This window comes from Macaca thibetana, chromosome 6, assembly GCF_024542745.1.
Source record: "Macaca thibetana thibetana isolate TM-01 chromosome 6, ASM2454274v1, whole genome shotgun sequence".
In the NCBI taxonomy this organism is placed as follows: domain Eukaryota; kingdom Metazoa; phylum Chordata; class Mammalia; order Primates; family Cercopithecidae; genus Macaca; species Macaca thibetana.
In genome coordinates this window covers 49,952,912-49,971,656 of record NC_065583.1, presented here as the reverse complement: position 1 = coordinate 49,971,656, position 18,745 = coordinate 49,952,912, and the positions used below count along the sequence as shown (strand labels likewise).

General features: G+C 38.1%; 1 protein-coding gene across 3 annotated transcripts in view; it reads right to left on the bottom strand.

Moving 5' to 3' along the window:
* Positions 1–18,745, bottom strand: part of FNIP1 (folliculin interacting protein 1) — a 159,202-nt gene that overhangs the window by 69,785 nt on the left and 70,672 nt on the right. For all 3 annotated transcript variants that reach the window (XM_050792741.1, XM_050792743.1, XM_050792742.1), the window contains exons 3-6: positions 17,981–18,115; positions 6,008–6,108; positions 5,683–5,757; positions 3,703–3,794 (exon numbers count right to left, since the gene is read on the bottom strand). In XM_050792741.1, coding sequence (XP_050648698.1) covers positions 3,703–3,794; positions 5,683–5,757; positions 6,008–6,108; positions 17,981–18,115 — 403 coding nt within the window. The remainder of the gene's footprint in view (positions 1–3,702; positions 3,795–5,682; positions 5,758–6,007; positions 6,109–17,980; positions 18,116–18,745) is intronic.

Sequence of the window (18,745 nt, the reverse complement as noted above, 5' to 3'; positions counted from 1 at the left end):
AGTCATCCCAATTCTGATATCTATTCTCCCCACTGAAACTGCTCATCTAGGCCACCAAAAGCCTTCCTGTTGCTTAATTTAGTACATATTCTCTTATATTACCTTATAGCAGTAACTGATGCTGATTATATTACACTGTAAACTTTTTTCCCATGTAACACACTCTCTGTATTTTTCCCCCTCAGTCTCTGTTTGTGTGCTTTTCTTCTCCTACCCTTTTTTTTTTTTTTTTTTGACAGAGTCTCGCTCTGGCTGCAGTGCAGTGGCGTGATCTCGGCTCAACTGCAAGCTCCGCCTCCCGGGTTCACGCTATTCTCCTGCCTCAGCCTCCCAAGTAGCTGGGACTACAGGAGCCACCACGCCCGGCTAATTTTTTTGTATTTTTAGTAGAGACGGGGTTTCACCATGTTAGCCAGGATGGTGTCGATCTCCCAACCTCGTGATCTGCCCGCCTCAGCCTCCCAAAGTGCTGGGATTGCAGGCATGAGCCACCGTACCTGGCCTCGTACCCCTTGTTAAAGCCAGCATTCCCCAGGGTTCCATCTTCAACAATCTTTCCTTCTCATTCTTTACATTTCCTAGGTCATCCTCTATTCCCGTGCTTTCAATTATAATTTATGTCCTGATGATTCTCAAATCCACAGAATATACAGCTAACTGGTCAACTTCTATTATTTTTAAATTATTAAACACTCATCCATTTTTATGTTAAAGAGAATACCCTACAATATACCTATCTAACTAGCTAACAACAATGGATTTCTTCACTTGGATATTCCGGTACTTCCAATTGAACATGCCTAAACCTAAAATCATCAATTCTGATTTCTTCTATACCCCTTAGTGAAGAGCACCCATATCCATGCAATTAAACAGCCAGCAAAGTGCCAAACTTGATTCTTCCTTTTGCCTCACCTCTTCTAATTAGCTAATCTGGTCCACTCTATGTCCCTTACTGAATTTCTCAACAACTATCCCCACTGACACTAATTTACTATAGGTACCACTATCTGTCATTTGGAGTACCATGAGTAGCCTTCTAATATGGGCCTTTTCTCAAGACCACTTGCTTACCTGAATCCATTCCTACTGCAGTTAGAATACTCTTCTACAGATACAAATGTAATTTGATTGTGTTTGTTATATTCCGAAAATTACTCTGTGGTGGCCTCGAGAATGTATCTCAAAGATCTCCAACTATAAAGAGTATGTTGATTAAGAACCCCTGATGAAATCCACTGGCACATTTGTGCAAGGACACATAGCTGATAGGCTGCTCCCAGCCAATGGTTGAACACAGTAGGTATACTAAGGCAGGCCCATTTTGGGGAGACATGGGACACTTCTGACAACCAACTTTGACTCAAATAATTCCCAGGGCCTTGCCAAACCTCCCTTGAACTATATAGCTGGCTTGAGACACTTCCAGTCAACACTCTATCCCTCTCTCCTTCATTCATGGTCAGACTTACATCACAATTTGATGGGTCTCTCGGCCTTTCCCAGCATTCTCCTCATTTTCCTTTACACAGTCATTTCCCTTAACACAACTATTGCATGTTTAACCCTGTCTTGGCACCTGCTAAAAAAAACAGGTAAAGGACCTGAACCAACATATCTGCACTGGTGCCCAACTACACTAAACCAAGCATTAACTCTAAATTCCTCAGTGTGGCCTACAGTGCGTTTTGTGATCTACCTTTTGCTCCATTCTTTCTTTTTCATTTACTTTACCCCTACTCTGTGCTCCATACATACTGATTTATTCACATTCTTTCCATACTCTATGATCTTTTGCCCCTAGGTCTGTGTACATACTATTGCTTCTTCACAGAACATTTATTTCCCTAGCCATCTGGCTAATCCTTCAAGCTTAGGCCTCATGTCCTCAAGGAAGCCTTCCTTGACTCTCCAGGACTGAACTGAGTGCTTCTCCTTATTTTAATCACACCCTGCTCTTAACCCTGTCTAAGAATTTACCATAATATACTGTAATTGTTGTATTACTTTTCTGACTTCCACTAACTATAAATCCATTGAGGCAGGAACTGTGTCTGGTTCACCACTGTATCTTCAGGGCCTAATAGAGTGTTTGGCATATTACAGGTGCTCACCACATACTTATCGATTGATTGATTGATTGGAAATTGAAAGAAAGTAAGAAATAGTAGACATGCAAAAAAATCCTTGACTGACAATTAAAAGAGTGCAAATGTTGCTCATTATTTAAAGTCAGTAGTATGTAAAATGGATTTTCTACTCTACATTAAAAGAGAGGACAAGTGTATCTAACCTCTATAGTATAATTTACCTTTATAAGTAATAATGGATTTGTGTTATTAAAATGAATTCCTTTTGGCTGGGGCACGGTGGCTCACACCTGTAATCCCAGGACTTTGGGAGGCTGAGGCGGGTGGATCACTTGCGGTCAGGAGTTCGAGAACATCCTGGCCAACACAGCAAAACCCTGTCTCTACCAAAAATACAAAAATTAGCTGGATGTGATGGCACGTGCCTGCAGTCCGTTACTTGGGAGGCTGAGGCAGGAGGATCGCTTGAACCCGGGAGACAGAAGTTGCAGTGAGCTAAGATCACACCACTGCACTCCAGCCTGGGTGACAGAGTGAGACTCCATCTCAAAAATCAAAAACAAACAAAAACTCATAATTACTTTCAACTTTCAACAAGTCCCTTGAGCTTTGAAAAGTATCACATTATAAAGAAAAAAGATTTCATTCTTTGTCACATTTTTCCTTTATTTAAAAAAATGAAGTAATCAGGCAAGTTAAGAAAAAGTAGAACTATTTTTCTATAACACACACACATTATAAAGTATAAGCCTAACACTATGACTAGTGCACAGTAATAGGTGTTTTATAAGCGATTGCTCATTTGAATGAACACAAATTATAAAAAATAAATAGGATGTCATACAGTTCAAGTTGGAAGAAAAAACTGTTTTCTACTAATATATAACAAATATTTATTTAAATTAATTATGAATAAAAGTTCTTACTAAACAGAAAATGAGAGAAATATTAATACTATTCTAATTGCTATCCCATTCCCTTGGCTACTATACAGCTTTTTATGCACCAGAAATATCGCAATACAGCAGCAGTTCACTTGAGCTATCTAGAAAAAATGACCAGAAATTTTAGAAAGTCTGTCACTTTAAAATGTAGTACTTAAATACCAACAATCAGCTAATCAAAGTACTAAATGAATTGTTATTCTAATAAATCTTTTAAGAAACATCAAATTTGAACATCTGCTCATCTGAATTACAGGTCACAAAAACAAGCATCATTTTAAAATGACTTTTATGGTTAGGGAAGACAGAAGGAAGAAGATGTAGTAGTCTTCCTCAGCTGAAATAGCCAAAAGAACTACTAAGGGCTTTTCTTATCACTGACACCTTTCAAAAATGCTTCAAATTTAACAATGAAAAACAACGAAGACAAATTAGATATATCTAAAGCAGTCTCTTTATCAGATACAAAATAAATACTGTGTTCAAATATATGAAAAATATGTTTTCCAAATAAATGTTATATATACTGGCAATTTAAAAGGCTCTTCCACTTATAGTATTTGAAATTCTTTGTTATGACAGATCTGCATTATTAAGGAATAACTTCAAAAAACACTTGTTACACTGTTAATATTTTTTAAACTTATAAAATCAAAGGAACCATTTACCTATATTTCCAAGCAGTCCATTAATAACTGTGTTATTATCAGCCTTTAATGTATTGTTGTCCTGATTGATGAATTCAAGACTATCTTGTAGCCTATGGAGGGTGAGAGAAAAATTAATTCCAAATTCATTTTATGGTTTAAGGGCAATCGTTGGACATCCTGATGAAATTTTAAGCACAAAAAGTTTCTTCCTATTAGCATTACAAATTAACTAACATAATCATTTAAATCAGAGGTTGGTAAACTATAGCCTAAGTGCCAGATCTAGTCTGCTGCCTCTTTTTGTAAATAAAGTTTTATTGGAACACAGCCATGCCCATTCATTTATAAACTGTGTATGAATGCTTTGATGCTGCAACAGCAGAGCTGAGAAACTATAACCCATTGTCTGGCTCACAAAGCCAAAAATATTTACTATCTGGATCTTTAAAGAAGTTACTGAACCTGATTTAGATTACAAACAAGGTTTCCCCTCATATTTTAGACCTAAAAATATTTTCTAATTATCTGTTAGGGAGAGGTGGAAGCTAGGAGGAAGAAGAGGAGAATAAATCATTAGGCAAATATCCAAAAACTATCTTTAGTCTAATATATTACAAATAACCTATATGACTTCTTTTAGTGACTCTTTCAGGATAACAAAAATAAAAGTGCTTTATGCTTTTAGTGCAAAATATCCTTTCTAGAGATTTTAGGAATCATCAGAACTTAGAAAAGGTGAAAAAACTCAGGTGATTATGGCTAACATCAGTGATTCCAACACGGAATCTTTAATTTCTGCTTTAGTAGGTCTCTAATTTCTACTTTTAAAAATCAGTATTTTTGGCTTCAAGATATTTTAAAGCATCCATAATATTTTAAAGGATACCTCCCACGGCTGGGCATGATGGCTCACGCCAGTAATCCCAGCACTTTGGGAGGCTGAGGCGGGCGGATCATTTGAGGTCAGGAGTTCGAGACCAGCCTAGCCAACATAGTGAAACTCTGTCTCTACTAAAAATACAAAATTAGCTGGGCATGGTGGCCTGCACCTGTAGTCCCACCTACCCTGGAGGCTGAGTCAGGAGAATTGCTTGAACCCGAGAGGCAGAGGTTGCAGTGAGCTGAGATCGCGCCACTGCACTCCAGCCTGGTGACACAGTGAGGCTCCGTCTCAAAAAAAAAAAAAAAAAAAAAAGAAAAAGAAAAAGAAAAAGACTACTTCCTACTTTCCTTCCAAAGAGTTACAGGTATTAGAAACTTAGCTAATAAAACTCTTCCAAACAGGTATTTTTAAGGCATTAACAACTGATGGGGGCTGTACAGAATTTCTGTAATCTGGAGTAGTTTCCTTGCTGCCTTCGACCTTGGGTTATCCCCAGGGGCTCTGACTAGCCAAAGAGTCTTGCTCTGATATGGCACCTGCAAAATCTCTCTCTGGGGTCTTTCACTGCCTAACTTTAGCCCCAGTAATTTGCTAGGTTCTGGCACATGGCCCATGATCCTGAAACCAGGCCTGCCTTTGTTTCAGCTTCACTATTCCAATCTTTGCATTAATAGCTTGTAATACCCTGGTGGCTATCATTACATAGTGTATATATTATGTGTAATATCAATATGGCTGACCTAGGTCAGTCCTGTCTGTAGGGTTAATTTCATAGGGGATCTAAAAATTGAAGAGCACCAACCCTACAGATTGTGGTAACTCAGGAAACTCAGTGTGGTACCGGAAAACTGAAAATCAGCATGTTGACCTAAGACGGAAATCCATTCAACATTCTACTTCCAGATACTGCTTCTAGCAGTTCACAGAAACAGAAACCACATCTCCTGTTTCTCAACTAAACTCAATTGAGAGTGAAATCTGGCCTCCATGAACTTTTAAACTTAAGGAAAGATAGAAAATCTGAACTTGTGCTGCAGTGCTAAAAGCAGTTTGTTAGTTTTCATACTTTGTACATCTAAAGTAATACAATTCCCCCTGTATCCATAAGCACTTACGTATTGAGACTTCCACAAATACTGCTGCCAGTCCGAGCAGTAAACACTTTGCTGAGCATGAGCTGTGGAGGGGAACTATGAAGAAAAAGAGAAAGAGAGAGACCAAAACTAAAACACAATGGCCTTTTGGAGTTATTATAAATAAAAATGTGTAAGTCACAGAGGTTTCACAGCATAGTTGCCAATGGTAGCATTAAAACCATAGAACATTTTAAATGGAGTATGGCAAGCTCAATCTGAGTGAAGATCATATAAAATTCTCTCTAAAAAAAAACCAAATACCTAAAAATGTACTTGTTAAAAAAAAAATCAGAAAATTTCTCACCGAATCTGATGAATTTTTAGGGTGGATCCTTTGTAGCTCATTGCTACTGAGCCAAACATCATCTCTCCAAGCATATTGGCATCAGAAGAGCATCGAGAACCCTAAACAATAACCACACATTAACAAACTGTGTTAATTAAAAGCTTATGACTATTTCATATATTTTTATTAAAATTCTTTTTATATAGTTATTCTACATTAATAATTGTAATTCTACACTGTATACGCTGTTCTGCAACTTGATTTTCTTCATTTTAAAATGTCTTCTTGATGTAATCATGTTGTTACACATAAATGTTTGACTAATTCCTTTTAAGAGTTGTACAATATTTTATTGCATGAAAATACCACTGTTTGTCAGACCAGTCCCCTTTATTCACGGGCATTTAGGTCACTTTCAGATTTTTGCTATTATCAATAATGCACAAGTAAGCATTCTTAACCACATCTTATGCATATGTAATGTTTCTCCATGATAGATAATAAGTGAAATTCAAATAATATGCAGAATAATTTTTACTACTCCTGTTGTATAAAAGAAGCATCCATAAATAGGGCAATTTATATCTATTGTGTACTTCTGTAAAGACATATCTGCAATCTACAGTTTCAATACTATGCCTATGAAAATCCTAATAACATTTTTTACAAAAACAGAAAAACATATAAAAATTCATATGAAACCACAGAAGACCACAATGAGCCAAATCAACCTTGAAAAAGAACAAAGCTGGCAGGCATTACACTTCCTGATTTCAAATTATACTACAAAGCTACAGTAGTGAAAACAGTAAGGTACTGACATTAAGACAGACATATAGACCAATGGAACAGAACAAAGAGACCAGAAATAAACCTACATGTATACAATCAACTGATCTTCAAGAAGTGTGCTAAGAATACACAATGCGGACAGGATAGTCTCTTCGACAAATGCTTTTGGGAAAACTGGATATCCACATGCAAAAGAATAAAACTGGTGTCCTATATCATGCACAAAATCAACTCAAAATGGATTAAACGCTTACACATATGACCTGAAACTGTAAAACTCCCAGAAGAAAATAGGAGAAAAGCTTGATGACATTGGTCTTAGCAATAATTTCACAGATATGACAGCCAAAGCACAGGTAACAAAAGCAAAAACAGACAAGTGGGACTACATCAAACTAAAATGTTTCTGCACAGCAAAGAAAATAATCAAGAGGGCAAAAAGATAAAATATGGAATGGGAAAAAATACTTGCAAACCATGTATCTGATAAGGGATTCGGCTTCAAAATGTACCAGAAACCCCTACAACTCTATAATAAAAACTAATAACGCAATTAAGGTCTTGAATAAACATTTCTCCAAAGAATTCATACAAATGACCAACTGATACAGGAGAAATGCTCAACATTTCTAATCAGAGAAATGTAAATCAAAACCACAAAACCTGTCAGGTTGGCTATAATCAAAAAAGCAAAGACAACAAGTGGTGAGGATGTGGCAAAACTGGAGCCCTTGCACATTGTTGTAGGAATGCAAAATGGTACTGTACTTATGGAAAACAACATGGCAAGTCCTCCAAAAATTAAAAATAGAACTACCATGTGATCTGGCAATTCCACTTCTGGGCATTTTTCCAAAATAATTAAAATCAGGATCTCAAAGAGATGTTAGCACTCCTATGTTCATTAGAGCACTATTCACAATAGCCAAGATGTGAAAATAACCCTAAATGTCCATTGACAGATGAAGAGATGAATGAAATATAATAAATACATAGAATGAAACACTATTCAGTTTTTAAAAAGAAGAAAATTCTGCAACATGCAACAACACAGATTAATCTTAAGGATGTTAGGCTAAATGAAATAAGCCAGTCACAAAAAGATAAATACTGCATGATAAGATAAATACTCCACTTATATGAGGTATTTAAAATAGCCAAATTTACAGAATCAAAGAGTAGAATGGTAGTTACCAGGGGCTGGGGCGAGGGGGAAATGTGGAGTCACCAGGGACTGGGGCGAGGGGGTAACTAATCAATGGCATTAAATTTCAAACAATTTGAATAAGCTCTAAAGATCTACAGTGTACATATAGACAACAATTCCTTGTACATTTAAAAATTTAAGAGGGTAGACCTCATGTTCTTACCACAATTTTTTTTTTTTTTTTAAGACTTCTTTGAGGCTGGGCACGGTGGCTCACGCTTGTAATCCCAGCATTTTGGGAGGCCGAGGCGAAAGGATCACAAGGTCAGGAGTTTGAGACCAGCCTGGCCAACATGGTGAAACCTTGTCTCTGCTAAAAATACAAAAAATTAGCTGGGCGTGGTGGTGCACGCCTATAATCCCAGCTACTTGGGAGGCTGAGGCAGGAGAATTGCTTGAGCCCAGGGGCAGAGGTTGTAGTGAGTGGAGACCGGGCCACTGCACTCCAGCCTGGGCGACAGAGCAAGACTTCCTTGAAACATTAGAATGTCTTGTTTCCAAAGAACCTCCTGATTAAAAAGTTATTCTCTTTCATTATTCTTTGTCTTCACAGGAGTCAGACAACAGTTAAAGATTGAACTTATCCGTTGGGTTACTATTTAGATATTGTGGCAAATATCACTATTTACCTACCAAGTATCTGTTCTCTAATTCTTCCTCATTTTTTGAAGTCCAGTTTGTTTTAGGGAACTAATGTGCCCAACTGAAAAAAATTTCATTTCACAGGCTCACTTGAAGATAGGCGATTTAGAATAATTTTTATACTTAAAAGGTTAGTGTTATGGTTGAAGTAGCAATTTTCAGTACTCATTTACATGCATTTGACACAGGCCTGGTCAGTAAGATGTAAATGGAAGTCACTACAGATGGAGATGTCATATTATAACAACAAGGCAACAAGTACACATTAACTCCAAGTAGAAAGATAAGGGAACCATGGTCTCTGAGGGTATCTTGAAGCCCAGTATCACACCTAGATAGTACACTTTTAGGGTTATCATGTCAGGAACACAATCCCTAATTTGTTTAAGCCACTGTTTAGAAAGTGTCCCAATACCATCCTTTGATGCAATTATATAAAATAAAAAAATTAATGGTTTCTAAAATATTTAGGAAAATTCTAATAACCATAAAGTGAAGAGAATCCCCACTTTACAACTGGAGACCAGGATATACAGCTGCACACTATTTTTCATTTTATCATGTGACACTTTTACTCCTTTGTCTATTTACTACCTATCTTAAATTGTCCTATTATTAGGGTTAAGACAATCCCTATGTTTAAATATTTGTACCTTTCTTTAAAAAGACACCTTCAAGTAGCAACACATTTTTTTATACATGGCTATTTTTATATCAGTTTCATGTATGTTCATTTACATGGTTTTTTTTTCCTTCTCAGAGCTATACTCTTAATTTTGGTCTAATAAGAGCACAAACATCATCATTATTATTATTATTATTATTGTTATTTGAGATGGAGTCTTGCTCTTGTCTCCCAGGCTGGAATGCAATGGCACGATCTCGGCTCACTGCAACCTCCGCCTCCCGGGTTTCAAGTAATTCTCCTGCCTCAGCTTCCAGAGTAGCTGGGACTACATGTGCATACCACCACACCGAGCTAATTTTTGTATTTTTAGTAGAGACGGGGTTTCACCATTTTGGCCAGGATGATAACGATCTCTTGACCTTGTGATCCGCCCACCTTGACCTCCCAAAGTGCTGGGATTATAGGCATGAGCCACCGTGCCTGGCCCACAAAGTTAATTTTTAAGAAAAAAGTCATTTCTGTCATACCTAGGTTACTAATATAGAAAGCAACTAATTTATTCTTGAGATTTGGTTAAGATCAAATTTTTATTTTAAGACACAGAGGCTTGGGTACTGAGAACAACATTTCAGAAATGGAGTTGAACAATTTTTTTAATGATAAAATAGCTTTTTTAAAAAACTCAATGCCAGTATTACTTGGCAACCTAAATTACTTCTGGCTAATGACAGACACGGCAGTCTTCCCTTACAAGCTCCATAATGTGTCTAACTACATTGTTATTTTGACTGAAATTATTATTTCTTGTATTAAGCAAGCTATACAAATTTAAATACCAAGGCATTTATAGATTTAACTATTTTTTTTTTTTTTTTTTTTTTTGAGACGGAGTCTCGCTCTGTCGCCCAGGCTGGAGTGCAGTGGCCGGATCTCAGCTCACTGCAAGCTCCACCTCCCGGGTTTACGCCATTCTCCTGCCTCAGCCTCCCAAGTAGCTGGGACTACAGGCGCCTGCCACCTCGCCCGGCTAGTTTTTTGTACTTTTTAGTAGAGACGGGGTTTCACCATGTTAGCCAGGATGGTCTCGATCTCCTAACCTCGTGATCCGCCCGTCTCGGCCTCCCAAAGTGCTGGGATTACAGGCTTGAGCCACCGCGCCCGGCCAGATTTAACTATTATGCAAATAAAATAATCCCCAGAAAGCAAAATATAGTAAAAATATTAATACACTGCTATGTAAATTTTATGATACCATATAGTTTACTATTAAGGTTCTATTTGTCTGTTCTAACATATATTAAATGGTTACCATGAATGTGACTGGCAAGCTATGTATTTTAATGCGACATAACCTACAACGAAACTTATAATTAAAAGGATGCTATTATCATTATTGTCTTTTTAAAAATGCCTTATTTAAAAGGTCTATTCTAAGTACTCATTCCTGAAAGCTAATAATCTGTTAAACACTGTGTAACTCAAAGAATAGGTTCCACTTACCTGAAATTATATACATTTTTTAAAAATTATTATTATGCTTCTTAGTTCTGGGATACATGTGCAGAATGTGCAGGTTTGTTAAATAGGTATACATGTGCCATGGTGGTTTGCTGCACCCATCAACCTGTCATCTACATTAGGTATTTTTCCTAATGCTACTCCTCCCCTAGCCCCCCATCCCCCAACAGGCCCCAGTGTGTGATGTTCCCCTCCCTGTGTCCATGTGCTTTCATTGTTCAACTCCTACTTATGAGCGAGAACATGCGGTGTTGGTTTTCTGTTCTTGTGTTAGTTTGCTGAAAATTATGGTTTCCAGCTTCATCCACATTCCTGCAAAGGACATGAACTCATCCCTTTTTATGGCTGCACAGTATTCCATAGTGTATATGTGCCACATATTCTTTATCCAGTCTATCACTGATGGACATTTGGGTTGGTTCCAAGTCTTTGCTATTGTAAATAGTGCTGCAATAAACATACATATCCATGTGTCTCTATACTAGAATGATTTACAATCCTTTGGGTATATACCCAGTAATGGGATTGCTGGGTCAAATGGTATTTCTGGATCTAGATCCTTGAGGAATTGCCACACTGTCTTCCATAATGGTAGAACTAATTTACACTCCCACCAACAGTGTAAAAGTGTTCCTATTTCTCCACATCCTCTCCAGCATCTGTTGTTTCCTGCCTTTTTAATGATTGCTATTCTATCTGACATGAGATGCTTATCTCATTATGGTTTTGATTTGCATTTCTCTAATGGCCAGTGATAATGAGCTTTTTTCATGTTTGTTGGCTGCATATAAATGTCTTCTTTTGAGAAGTGTCCATTTGTATCCTTCATCCACTTTTTGATGGCGTTGTTTCTTGTAAATTTGTTTAAGTTCCTTGTAGATTCTGGATATTAGCCCTTTGTCAGATGGATAGATTGCAAAAGTTTTCTCCCATTCTGCAGGTTGCCTGTTGACTCTGATGATACTTTCTTTTGCTGTGCAAAAGCTCTTTAATTAGATCTCATTTGTCAATTTTGGCTTTTGTTGCCACTGCTTTTGGTGTTTTAGTCATAGTCTTTGCTCATGCCTATGTCCTGAATGGTATTGCCTAGGTTTTCTTCTAGGGTTTTTATGGTTTTAGGTCTTACGTTTAAGTCTTTAATCCATCTTGAGTTAATTTTTGTATATAAGGTGTAAGGAAGGGATCCAGTTTCAGTTTTCTGCATATGGCTAGTAAGTTTTCCCCAACACCATTTATTAAATAGGGAATCCTCTCCCCATTGCTTGTTTTTGTCAGGTTTGTCGAAGATCAGATGGTTGTTGATGTGTGGCGTTATTTCTGAGGCCTCCGTTCTGTTCCATTGATCTATGTATCTATTTTGGTATCAGTACAATGCTGTTTTGGTTACTCTAGCCTTGTAGTACAGTTTGAAGTCAGGTAGCGTGATGCCTCCAGCTTTGTTCTTTTTGCTTAGGATTTTCTTGGCTATACAGGCTCTTTCTTGGTTCCATATGAAATTTAAAGTAGATTTTCTAACTCTGTGAAGAAAGTCAATGGTAGATTGATGGGGACAGCATTGAATCTATGAATTACTATAGGCATGATGGCCATTTTCACGATACTGATTCTTCCTATCCATAAGCATGAAATGTTTTTCCATTTGTTTGTATCCTCTCTTTTTCCTTGAGCAGTGGTTTGTAGTTCTCCTTGAAGAGGTCCTTCACATCCCTTGTAAGTTGGATTCCTAGGTATTTTATTCTCTTTGTAGCAATTGTGAACGGGAGTTAACTCATGATTTGGCTCTCTGTTTATCTATTATTGGTGTATAGGAATGCTTGTGATTTTTGCACATTGATTTTGTATCCTGAGACTTTACTGAAGTTGCTTATCAGCTTAAGGAGATTTTGGGCTGAGACGATGGGGTTTTCTGAATATACAATCATATCATCTGCAAACAGGGACAATTTGACTTCCTCTCTTCCTATTTGAATACGCTTTATTTCTTTCTCTTGCCTGATTGCCCTGGCCAGAATTTCCAATACTATGTTGAATAGGAGTGGTAAGAAAGGGCATCCTTATCTTGTGGTGGTTTTCAGAGGGAATGCTTCCAGCGTTTGCCCATTCGGGATGATGCTGGCTATGGGTTTGTCATAAATAGGCACTGATGGAACGTATTTTGAGATACGCTCCATCAATACCTAGTTTATTGAGAGTTTTTAGCATGATGGGTGTTGAATTTTATCGAAGGCCTTTTCTGCATCTATTGAGATAATCATGTGATTTCTGTCATTGGTTCTGTTCATGTGATGGATTACGTTTACTGATTTGCATACGTTGAACCAGCCTTGCATCCCAAGGATGAAGCCAACTTGATTGTGGTGGATAGACTTTTTGATGTGCTGCTGGATTCGGCTTGCCAGTATTTTATTGGGGATTTTCCCATTGATGTTCATCAGGATACTCACCTGAAATTTTCTTTTTCTGTTGCGTCTCTGCCAGGTTTTGGTATCAGGATGATGCTGGTCTCATAAAATTAGTTATGGAGGATTTCCTCTTTTTCTATGGATTGGAATAGTTTCAGAAGGAATGGTACCAGCTCTAGCTCCTCTTTGTACCTCTGATAGAATTCGGCTATGAATTCATCTGGTTCTGGACCTTTTTTGCTTGGTAGGCTATTAATTACTGCCTCAATTTCAGAACTTGCTGTTGGTCTATTCAGGGATTTGACTTCTTCCTGGTTTAGTCTGGGGAGGGTGTATGTGTCCAGGAATTTATCCATTTCTTCTAGATTTTCTAGTTTATTTGCGTAAAGGTGTTTATTGTATTCTATGATGGAAGTCTGTATTTGTGTGGGATCAGTGGCGATATCCCCTTCATCATTTCTTATTGTGTCTATTTGATTCTTCTCTCTTTTCCTCTTTATTAGTCTGGCTAGCGGTCTATCTATGTTGTTAATCTTTTCAAACAACCAGCTCCTAGATTCATTGATTTTTTAAAGGGTTTTTCCTGTCCCATCTCCTTCAGTTCTGCTCTGATCTTAGTCATTTCCTGTCTTCTGCTAGCTTTTGAATTTGCTTTTTCTTCTCTAGTTCTTTTAATTATGATGTTAGGGTGTCAATTTTTGATCTTTCCCACTTTCTCCTGTGGGCATTTAGTGGTACAGATTTCCCTCTAAACACTGCTTTAGCTGAGTCCCAGAGATTCTGGTACGGTGTGTCTTTGTTCAAACTTATTTATTTCTGACTTCAGTTTGTTATTTACTCAGTAGTCATTCAGGAGCAGGCTGTTCAGTTTCTAAGTAGTTGTGCGGTTGAGTGAGTTTCTTAATCCTGAGATCTAATTTGATTGCACTGTGGTCTGAGAGACTGTTATGATTTCCGTTCTTTTGCGTTCGCTGACGAGTGTTTTACTGCCAATTATGTGGTCAATTTTAGAATAAGTGTGATGTGTTGCTGAGAAGAATGTATATTCTGTTGATTTGGGGTGGAGAGTTCTGTAGATGTCTATTAGGTCCACTTGGTCCAGAGCTGAGTTCAAGTCCTGAACATCCTTGTTAATTTTCTGTCTTGTTGATCTGTCTAATATTGACAGTCAGGTATTAAAGTCTCCCACTATTATTGTGTGGGAGTCTCAGTTTCTTTGTAGGTCTCTAAGAACTTGCTTTATGAATCTGGGTGCTCTTGTATTGGATGCATATATATTTACAATAGTTAGCTCTTCTTGTTGCACTGATCCCTATTGTTGCATTGATCCCTTTACCATTATGTAATGCCCTTGTCTTTTTTTTTTTTTAATCTTTGCTGGTTTAAAGTCTGTTTTATCAGAGACAAGGATTTTTTTTGTTTGTTTTTTTTTTTTTTTTTTTTGCTTTCCATTTGCTTGGTAAATATTTCTCCTTCCTTTTATTTTGAGCCTATATGTGTCTTTGCACATGAGATGGGTCTCCTGAATACAGCATACTGATGTGTCTTGACTCGTTATCCAATTTGCCAGTCTGTGTCTTTTAATGGGGGCATTTAGTCCATTTATGTTTAAGGTTAATATTGCTATGTGTGAATTTGATCCTGTCATTATGATGCATTGTTGATGCCGTTTCTTCTTAGTGTCAACAGTGCTACAATTTCATATGTTTTTGCAGTGGCTGGTACTGTTTTTTCCTTTCCATATTTAGCGTTTCCTTCAGGAAGCAGGCCTTAGGTGGTGACAAAATCTTTCAGCATGTGCTCATCTGGAAAGGATTTTATTTCTCCTTCGCTTATGAAGCTTAGTTTGGCTGGATATGAAATTCTGGGTTTAAAATTCTTTTCTTTAAGAATGTTGAATATTGGCCCCTCAACTCTCTTCTGGCTTCAGAGTTTCTGCAGAGAGATCCACTGTTAGTCTGATGGGCTTCCCTTTGTGTATAACCCTAACTTTCTCTCTGGCTGCCCTTAACATTTTTTCCTTCATTTCAACCTTGGTGAATCTGACAATTATATGTCTTAGGGTTGCTCTTCTCAAACACTATCTTTGTGGCGTTCTCTGTATTTCCTGAATTTTAATGTTGGCCTGTCTTGCTAGGTTGGGGAAGTTCTCCTGGATAATATCCTGAAGAGTGTTTTCCAACTTGGTTCCATTCTCCCTGTCACTTTCAGGTACACCAATCAAACGCAGGTTTGGTCTTTTCACATAGTACCATATTTCTTGGAGGCTTTGTTTGTTCCTTTTCATTCTTTTTTCTCTAATTTTGTCTTCACTTTTTATTTCATAAAGTTGATCTTCAATCTCTGATATACTTTCTCCCGCTTGATTGATTCAGCTATTGATGCTTGTGCATGCTTCAAGAAGTTCTCCTGCTGTGTTTTTCAGCTCCATCAGGTCATTCATGTTCTTCTCTAAACTGGTTATTCCAGTTAGCAATTTATCTAACCTTTTTTCCGGGTTCTCAGCTTTCCTGCATTGGGTTAGAAGATGCTCCTTTAGCTCAGAGGAGTTTGTTTCTATCTATCTTCTGAAGCTTACTTCTGTCAACTTGTCAAACTCATCCTCCATCCAGTTTTGTTCCCTTGCTGGCAAGGTGTTGTGATCCTTCTGAGGATGAGAGGCATTCTGGTGTTTGGAATTTTCAGCCTTTTTATGCTGGTTTTTCCTCATCTTTGTGGATGTATCTATCTTTGTTCTTTGATGCTGGTGACCTTCAGATGGGGTTTTCATGGGGATGTCCTTTTTGTTGATGTTGATGCTATTTCTTTCTGTTTGTTAATTTCCCTTCTACCTTCAGACCCCTCTACTGCAGGTCTGGTGGTGTCTGCTGGAGGTCCACTCCAGACCCTGTTTGCCTGGGAGGCCGCAGAACAGCAAAGATTCCTGCCTGTTCCTTCCTCTGGAAGCTTCATCCCAGAGGGGCACCTGCCACATGCCAGCCAGAGCTCTCCTCTATGAGATGTCTGTTGACCCTTGTTGGTAGGTGTCTCCCAGTGAGGAGTCATAGAGGTCAGGGACCCACTTGAGGAGGTAGTCTGTCCCTTACCAGAGCTTGAACGCTGTACTGGGATATCCACTGATCTCTTCAGAGCTAGCAGGCAGGAACATTTAAGTCTGCTGAGGCTAGGCCCAGAGCCACCTCTTCCTCCAGGTACTCTGTCCCAGGGAGATGGGAGTTCTATCTATAAGCCCCTGACTGGGGCTGCTGCCTTTCTTTCAGAGACGCCCTGCCCAGACAGGAGGAACCTAGAGAGGCAGTCTGGCTACAGTGGCTTTGCTGAGCTGCGACGAGCTCCGCCCAGTTCTAACTTCCCAGCAGCTTTGTTTTCACTCAGTTGGAAATGCAGAAATCACCTGCCTTCTGCTTTGATCTTGCTGGGAGCTACAGACTGGAGCTGTTCCTATTTGGCCATCTTGCCAGCCACCCTATATACATATTTTTTATTGAGACAAGGTCTCACTCTGTCACCCAGGCTGGGTTGCTATGGCATGATCGTAACTTACCACATCCTAGAACTTCTGGGCTCAAGCAATCCTCCCACCTCAGCCTCCTGAGTAGCTGCGACTACAGGCTCACCCTACACACATGGCTTTTTTTTTTTTTTTTTTTTTTTTTTTTTTTTCCTGAAACAGAGTTTCGCTCTTGTTGTCCAGGCTGGAGTGCAATGGTGCAATCTTGGCTCACCGCAACATCCGCCTCCCGGGTTCAAGCAATTCTCCTGCCCCAGCCTCCTGAGTAGCTGGGATTACAGGCATGTGCCACCATGCCTATTTTTATATTTTTAGTTGAGATGGGGTTTCCCCATGTTGGTCAGGCTGGTCTCGAACTCCCAACCTCAGGTGATCTGCCTGTCTCACCCTCCCAAAGTGCTGGGATTACAGGCATGAGTCACTGTGCCCAGCCCACATGGCTAAATTTTTTAAAAATCACAAAACTTTCAAAGTGAAAAATGGTGTAAGTCATGATGGTGTTGTATGGCACAGCACTATTATGGATTTGTTAAGGTATCATGCCTAAAGGGGAGGTAGAATAGAAGAAGGCAGGGGGAACTGTGCAGTAAATCCATCTGGAATTTAGTAATTTCAGACTCTTTTCACACAGCTTGTCCCATTGATTAGGTAGAAAGATCAATTTCTATCAAAACACAATCATTTCATTACCAGTAATTAAAAAGCCAGATTCTATTTTTGATACTGTGTAAATATAAAATACTTGTGATTAATGCAAACTTGGATGACACAAATAAATTTACAACAGATGACACTTGCTGAGCATGAGACCAAACACTGATATTACACAAAATGTAATACATTTAGAGAAGTTCCTACGTATTATACTTGCTAATACGTTTAATTCCATGTTTTACAAGAAGTCACATTACTTTTGAAAAATAACACTGTGTATTATGTATATTTCCAATCATACTTTAATTTCATACAACGGAAACTGTATTGGTATTTTGTATTTATCTTCATAAACAATGAAAAAGTATGTAAAATAAGAAATTATTCTGATAACCCAATCTAAATCTGAATTGGGAAATATAAGGAGAAAATACTCGTGCAACCTATACCTACAGCTCTCTACATCTCTTATTCTCAGATTTGTCAAAGTTCATAAACTTACTTATCTGTCTCTCCAGCTTCAATGCAAGCTCTAGGAAGATAAGGACTAATTGCTATTATATCTCCACAGTTCATTGGATGATGTTCAAAAATATTTATAAATGAATAAATAAATAAATGACATCAATGATCTTACCTGGTACTTAAGACACTGGTCTTTTATATCAGAAGATGAAGTCACAGAACTATCTAAAGAGGAAGAACTGTCTCCTCCAGGTTTCAGTTGGCAGCATTTCCCAAAGACTTTAACTTGAGCATCACTGCAGAGTTTCTGAAATACAGATAATATTTCCATTCATATTTTAACAGATTTTTAACCATATACAAATTTCATCAAAGTATAAAAACCTTTGGAAAAAACAAGAATGAAATAACTCAAAATAATACAACCTTAATATGACTATTTGCATTTTGCTATATTTTCTCCAGTATTTTCTATTTTTTGTCTTATAAACAGAATAGTATCTGTGGGGTTTGTTATTTCTGGCCAACATTATTACATCCTGAGAAGTTTCTAGATTACCATGGCCTACACGATGTTCATTAATACCGATGTAATAATATATTGCAGTAGTTTTCAAATTATTTGGTCTCAAAACCCCTTTATGGGCCAGGCATGGTGGGTCACACCTGTAATCCCAGCACTTTGGGAGGCTGAGGCAGGCAGATCACCTGAGACCAAGAGTTCAAGACCAGACCAACCAACAGCGAGAAACCCCATCTCTACTAAAAGACAAAAAGTAGCTGGGCGTGGTGGCACATGCCTGTAATTCCAGCTACTTGGGAAGCTGAGGCACAAGAATCTTTTGAACCTGGGAGACGAAGGTTGCAGTGAGCTGAGATTGCACCACAGCACTCCAGCCTGGGTGACAGAGTGAGACTCTGTCTCCAAAAAAAAAAA